The sequence below is a fragment of the Vulpes vulpes genome, chromosome 2 (assembly GCF_048418805.1).
Source record: "Vulpes vulpes isolate BD-2025 chromosome 2, VulVul3, whole genome shotgun sequence".
NCBI classification, from domain to species: Eukaryota; Metazoa; Chordata; class Mammalia; order Carnivora; family Canidae; genus Vulpes; species Vulpes vulpes.
The window spans coordinates 30,294,628-30,301,875 of NC_132781.1; the positions used below are offsets into that span (position 1 = coordinate 30,294,628).

General features: G+C 40.3%; 1 protein-coding gene across 1 annotated transcript; it reads right to left on the reverse strand.

Annotated features, from left to right (window-relative positions):
- Positions 1-6,152: 6,152 nt before the first annotated feature.
- LOC112918074 (ATP synthase subunit d, mitochondrial-like) lies at positions 6,153-6,639 on the reverse strand. Its single transcript, XM_072742962.1, has 2 exons — positions 6,422-6,639; positions 6,153-6,360 (listed from the first exon to the last, which is right to left on the reverse strand). The coding sequence occupies exons 1-2, from the start codon at positions 6,637-6,639 to the stop codon at positions 6,153-6,155; spliced, it is 426 nt and encodes a 141-aa protein (XP_072599063.1).
- Between the last annotated feature and the right edge of the window lie 609 nt (positions 6,640-7,248).

Sequence of the window (7,248 nt, forward strand, 5' to 3'; positions counted from 1 at the left end):
GAAAATGAATGATGGGTGGCTTCTTGATCCTTTTTCCCTTATCACTCCGGGAGTTTAGGTGTGCACCCCTCCAGGGTGCCTGTCCACACCCAAACTCCCACATCCCGAACTGGTGACTCTGGAGGGGCTTTTAGGCCTGCTTGTTAGGACTCTTTACTCTGCATGGAGTGGAGCATTGAAAAGCTGGAATTTCTTTCAACCAGAATTCTAGCAACTTTTCCATGAACATCTTCCAACTGGCAGGTACTTTCCATGGTTATTTCATTAATTTTCCCAGAAACTCCAGGAGATAGGCATTATCTTACTCATTTCACAGATAAGGAAGCTGGGAAGTTTAGAAACTTGCCAAAGGCAAATCTAGGATTTGTATCCAGCTTTGCCTAATAGAAAAGCCTCAGATCCCTTTGGCACACCACACTGCCTCTCTCTAGGATTTGTAAGTAGTATATCTCTTTAAAACAAACAAACAAACAAACAACAACAACAAAAAAACCTCTTCTATACCATGTGAGAAATATGAGCATGGATTGAAAATTTACTAATCTGTTCTGTCTGGCCACTAGGCTAATAAATGAGTGGCAGGGGGAAAAGTTACAAAGGAAATAACTAATAAAAATAGATTGAAAAATAACAATATGAAATAACATAAGGCTTAATTTTTATTTATGATAGTCACACAGAGAGAGAGGGAGAGGCAGAGACACAGGCAGAGGGAGAAGCAGGCTCCATGCACCGGGAGCCAGACGTGGGATTCGATCGTGCCCTGGGCCAAAGGCGGGCGCTAAACCACTGCGCCACCCAGGGATCCCTAACATAAGGTTTAAAAAAACAATGAATCAACAGATGCCAGGTCATATTCTATCAGTGACTTGAGAACGTACAGAGAAAAGAGGGTATTTAGAATGTGGTGAGGCTAATTAGGGAAAAGAGTACAGCAGAAGAGGAAGTCTGGAGATGGATTTTGAAAGATATGATGGGCATGACTTGGCACAGCCTTTTAAAAGGGGAGAATGGCTTGAACAAAGATGGGAAGTGGTGAATATGGGGAAAATTGGTGAGAGGCCACCTGGATTTGGAAACACCAATATGAGTGGTATTTACCCAAAAGAACAAAAATGAGTGAGATAAAAATCAGATTAAATGAATAGAACAAAAATTCCTTGACCTATAGTGGTCACTTCCACAGAAATGCTGGAGTATTTACTGAAAGTGGCTTATTTAAACAATACGATCGCAAATTTAAATCAGCCTCATTGTTGGTAAAACTCTTCCCTAAATGTAAAAGCAATCCCCAAAAGATAAAAATAAAACACAAGAACCAGCTTTGAATTAATTATGTAAACACCTGCCACACTTTTTTTTAGTGAGGTGTCCATGTGGCTCTGTTTCTGAGGACAAATCCCAAATATGGTTGCAGAAAAAGAGGTACTAAATTTGACTTAGAAATTAGTGTTATGGGAGGGGAAGAAAATGGGAAGTTTTTCTGCATTAACAGGATGTGACATTTTTGTTGAGCTCAGAGACATAGTTCTTTTTTTTAATAAATTTATTTTTATTGGTGTTCAATTTGCCAACATATTGAATAGCACCCAGTGCTCGTCCCATCAAGTGCCCCCCTCAGTTGCCCATCACCCAGTCACCCCCACCCCCCGCTCACCTCCCCTTCCATCGCCCCTAGTTCGTTTACCAGAGTTAGGAGTCTCTCATGTTCTGTCAGAGACATGGTTCTTTCTGCAGAATGGTGGGCCTGCATTTGCATGGGCATGGCCTGTGCCTAGAAGAGAGATTTTGTGATGGACCAGATGCCAACTACAGAGGAACCTCTTGGGAGAACACCTGCCTGGCTTGCTGAGAGAGACAGAATTTCTGGATAGCATGCTGACCATACTAGGAAGCACCTGCAACCCAGTCCTCTGACTGCCGTCGCCCAACCAGAAGGTAGTAACTCTGCTCAAGACTGTGATTTCAGCAGATGCTCAGGAGGGTTGCTGAACTTCTGGTTGCAAGTCTTATTTTGTGACTGGCTTTCAATCTGTCTCTTTACCAATATGACAAAATAAAGCAATTACTAAAATGTGAATGCTCCCAGTCTTTTCCAAAGAGAGGAATGCTGTCTTTTTCTATTAAGTCTTTTGCCCACATTCCCTGATGGGAATGGTCTGAATATTTGTGCCCTCCACCCCCCACCCCCAAATTGATATTTTGAAATCCTAGTGCTCCATGTGATGGTATTTGGAGTGATGAGGTTAACCAACATCCTCAGGAATGAGATAAAGGCTCTCTTAAAAGAGGCCTGAGGGAGTTCCCTGGCCCCATCCAGCATTTGAGGACACAGGAAGAAGTTAGCAGTCTGCAACCTGGAAGAAAGCTTTCACCAGAACTCAAACATGCTAGCAATTCTGATCTTGGACTTGCAGCCTCCAGAACTGGGGGGAAAAAAAGGTTTTTTGTTGTTTATAAACTACCCAGTCTATGATATTTTGTAGCAGCCTGAATTGACAGACACCTGACCTTTGAGGAGTACCTATCCCTTTCATGCCCATCTCCTGGACTTGCATGAAGAAAACAAAGGGACGAAAGAGAAATCCAAGAGGAAGAAAGAACTTAGGTAAACAGGCTATACTGATTTACATGATGAAGCTGAGTGAGGAAAAAACACTCCCTAGTCTGCAGAATATTGGTAAAGGTATTTTGTGAGGGAGGGAGGGATTTAGCTAAATGAGAAGGTTGAGAGAATTGTAGGATATGAGATGAACAGGAAAGAGATCGTGAGAAGTTTTGCTAAAAGTATGAGTTGGATACTCTAATATTTTCTAATAAGTAAAGTTTAGAATCCCTTTTTTATTCTCAGATGTTCAGTTATATTTATTGGACAGTGATTTCTTTCAGAGATTGGACCACATGGAAAGTGAGTGTACAATGGTTATGCAGATTTAACTTTCTAGGAGTGGTCCTAGAGCTTTTACAGATTCTGGCTCATTTTACCCTTTAGACCATCCTGTGAGGGAGATAATGTCCTATGTATTTTATAAAGCAGTGAAAGCTTACAGCGGCTTTGTGAGCTACTTAATTTTGCAAATGTAAGTGAGAAAGTCATGATTTGAGCCCAGTTTTTCTGACCCCACATATGGTTCCTTTTCCCTCCATGCCTCATCACAGTATTCTATTTGTTCATGACAAATAGAAAGTGCTGATGAGGATGAAACATGACTTCTCTTGGAGAGAGAAAAGCAGAATATGCTGGTATGAATACCCATGAATATTTCTAAACTTGCACATGCCAAATGATGATGCTCTGAAACTTCACCTGCTGTTGGAGCGTGTCCAGACCTAGCGTCATTAATTTATTTGTAAACCAAAAGCAACGGGGCCTTTTTGGACAAGCCCTTGCACCTGCTGTATAAATTTCTTGTACTTGGAAGAAACATAAACCTGAATGATTCTCTAAAAGCACAGACAAGTAATGGCAATTGTTATTAAAGTTTTTGTGAATCTGGAAAAGGGAATTACATTGTGTACGACTCTTAAACTTCTGTTTCTCCAGTGCCCTACGTCCTAGGGGAGCTGCCATTTCTTTTTCTCCTAAACATCCCCATTTTCCCATCCAACATATTTTTTCCAACACCAGTGGGGAAAACCCTCCACCCCCAGAAGGTCTGTCTGTACATTTTCTCATGCAAAGTTCTTTCTCTTTGGCTTATGTCACTGGCAACCCCACCAGTCATTCTGGAGCAAAACAAAGGGTCTCATGGAGATCTACCTTCTTTAAAAGATATGGAAAGGGAAAGGCTTGAAAATAACAAGTAAATTATTATTTATCACACGTTTATTGAAAGTCAATAAATACACAAAATTGTATGAGATGCCCTAGCCTCAAAGAACTTCTAGGTAGTGGGAAAGAAATATAATTGATCTTAAATCATTGTGTTAAGTGCCACGATGGAGTACTGTTCGTGATTCTTTAAGGGCACATGATAAAAATCTCTAATGATATTGAAGCTGGGTAGGAGAAGGGGATTTTAAAGAGTAGATGACACTAAGACTTAGTACCCAGTGATTAGATAAGAAAGAGTGAGTAAGCTAAGCAATAAGGATGTTGATATTCAAAGGAAAGAGAGCACAGCATATGCAAAGGCAATACATGTTGGAAGACCTGCAAATCCACATGATACAAGTGAAAGGCATTTGTGGAGAAGTGTCATAGATAGAGGTGGAGGGGTAAGAATGGTTCATATTAAATGAAGTACTGAGGCACTAAGCCAAAGAGATTTGGAGTTTATACTGCAAGCAATAGAGACCCATTGAAAAGCTTTACACACACAAACGAGGTAATCAGTTTTATATTTTAGGAAGATCTCACTGATAAACTTTGTTTGGAGTAGTATGGATGAGAAGGTTGGTTGTCTATATCAGCTCTATCTAGTAGAGCTTTCAATGATGCTAGACGTGTCCTATTCCTGTGCTGCCCAGTGCCGTAACAGCTGGCTACTTATGTTGTCAAGAACTTGAAATGTAGCCAGTGCTTCCAAGGAACTGCATTCCTACTCTCATTTCATTTTAATTTATTTAAATGTAAATAGCCACATTTGGCTAGTGGCTACCATATTGGACAGTGCCACTATGTATTCTTCTCTCTACATAAGATTTTGTTATTTATTTTAGAATAATTTTTTATTGTAGTATAGTTGACACACAATGCTGCATTAGTTTCAGGTGTACAACATAGTGATTCAGCAACTCTATATATTATGCTGTGATCACCACAAATATAGCTTCTACCATCTGATTATTCTTCTCCTTTTTATCTGTATTAACGGAAACCCCAACTTATAAGTGGGCAGATGGCTATCCAGAGTAAAGACTGAATTTTCTAGCTTGCCTTATAGCAAATATGGGCCCTATGACTAAGTTCTGAGCAATGGGATGTGAGTTGAAGTACAATGTCTGGGTTACACATTTAAAGTTACACTGTGGATAAGAAAGAGAGGCATTTGGATTATGTGGCATAGCAGAGCAATAAAAATAAGAGCCTGAGCCCCAGTGGTGTTGGTCCAGAGCTACCATGCTAGTCAGAATTTTGAGTGTGAGAGGGATGAATTTCCATCTTATTTATACCACTGTAATTGTGTGCTTCTGTCACATGCAGGTTATCCTAGCAGACACTGAATAAAACTACAAGTAGAGTGACCAGTTAAAACAGGATTAGAATGATCCAGGCAAGAAGTGATGAAGGACAGAACTGAGGCCAAGTCAATAGGGGTGGGGAGAAAGGAACAAATCTGAGAAGGATGGAAGGGTTCTTTGTAGAAAGCCAAACTCTGAAAACTCAAAGAGGAATACAATTTCATCCATGACTGCTTCTGTGAACATTACGTTAAACTCACAATTCAGTACCACTTAAAAATAGAAATCTAATGAGCCAAAGAGAAACAAAAATAGGACATATACTCTTCCCCAGACCCAGCAGAGATCTGCTGTACTAGAGGTATAATTAAATCAATATAGTACCCTGACCTATTCAGAAGCTGAGAAATCTTTGTTTGGGATTAAATGAAGGAGGTCAAGCTAAGAACTAACATATAGTATAAATTCTAGAATAATTTAAATCTGTGTATTTCGTGCCTCATAGATTGCCAACTTCATCTTAACAAAAGACAGTGATGACAAGTTTTTAGAGATACGTTCATGAAAAAGTAAAATTCATTTTAAACTGCAGCAAAGAGGCACCTGAGTGGGTCAGTCAGTTAAGCATCTGCCTTCGGCTCAGGTCATGATCCCAGAATCCTGGGATGGAACCCTCCTGTCAGACTCCCTGCTCAGCGGGGAGCCAGCTTCTCCCTCTCCATCTGCTGTCCACCCCTGCTTGTGCTTTCTGTCTGTCAAATAAATAAATAAAATATTTTTAAAAAACTGTAGCATGTCTATTGCCTGCCAAAATTTCCTAAGACTTTAAGCAAGTTAAGCAAGTTTCCTATTCCTTTTTCTATAATAAAACTTTGTAAATTGTAAAAAACAAAAAACAAAAACAAAAAAAATCTGGTTGGATACATTTTAATTATGAAGGATCTTATGGTATTTTTTTTTATCATTTCATTATTTTTAATGTCCAACATTTATAATATGAGGGCCAGGGCTTTCTCCCCAACTCAAGTTTATAAATTTTCTATTGGCTTGTGAGACCAATAGGGATACTTCTTCTTGTCTAATTTGGTTTCTTGGAAGGCTTTATTCAGGTGCTCAATGGTCATCTGATCAAATGGAATTATGTTCTTCATCTTCTCCAGCTTTTTTTCATATTCTTCAATCCCGGCCTTTGAGAGAGACAAAAACTCAGCACAGCTTTTCACATCTTCTTTTTTCCTCAGCATCCACCTGGACAGTGTATTTATCCTCTGGCACACGAAACTTCAGGGCATTAAACTTCTTCTCAAAGTCATCTACCAAGCCAGCCTTTGCCACACTGGCCTTGTAGTAAGCCCAGGCGGTAGCAGGTGGTTTCTCAGAAAGAGTAGCCAACCTGGAGGTAAGTATCTCATTCCAGGATTTCAGGGAGTTGGTAATGGCTTTCTGGTTTTGAGGTATGATCTCCCCAAAAGCTACCCAGTCAGTGGTCTTCAGAGCAAGATTTCGCCCAGCCATCTTCAGATCCTTCACCGACCCTGGCAGCCCACAGTCCACCTGGTATTTTGAATAGGAAATGAATGATTATTTATTAAGCACAAGCTCCTATGCCAGGCACCTTTGAAGATGAGAATTGTAGAGAACTCTGGCCGTGTAAAGACTTCATCCCAAATATCTGCACTAAGAGGCTTGACCAACCCTCTATAGGGTCCTAGTAGCCTAAAAAGCCTTATCCCTGGGACTAGCTGGTCCCTCTTTGAGTTCCTAGCTGGAAAAATTCAGGGCTGTCAAAATAATTGGCTGTTTGTTCTAGCCAACACCTAACTGGCCCCTGACTTCTCTTTTTTAGAACATTTACTAAAAAAATTTACAATTGTAAATCCATCCTCTGTCCCTTTGAGATGTAGCCCCTCTGTATCTCCTGTACTCAGGGCAATCTTTCTCCTGGAGCTGAAAGCCATTCCTTTGAAATGTAATCATCAAGAAGGATAGGGCCTCTGTCTTCTAGTCTCTGTGGAAGGATAGAATCCTTGCTTCAGTAATTGCCAGCTTGCAGACACAGCTGGCTTAATCACATTTACACTAACCAACCCTTTGTAAATTTTCACTTCCCCGACTTTACTGGAG

Bases quoted from the DNA above. Each gene is read 5' to 3' on its own strand.
- LOC112918074 (XM_072742962.1), bottom strand. From the start codon at position 6,639: ATGGCTGGGCGAAATCTTGCTCTGAAGACCACTGACTGGGTAGCTTTT. The intron at 6,361-6,421 runs GTTTAATGCCCT...GTGGATGCTGAG, and splicing joins GTAGATGACTTTGAGAAGAA to GAAAAAAGAAGATGTGAAAA.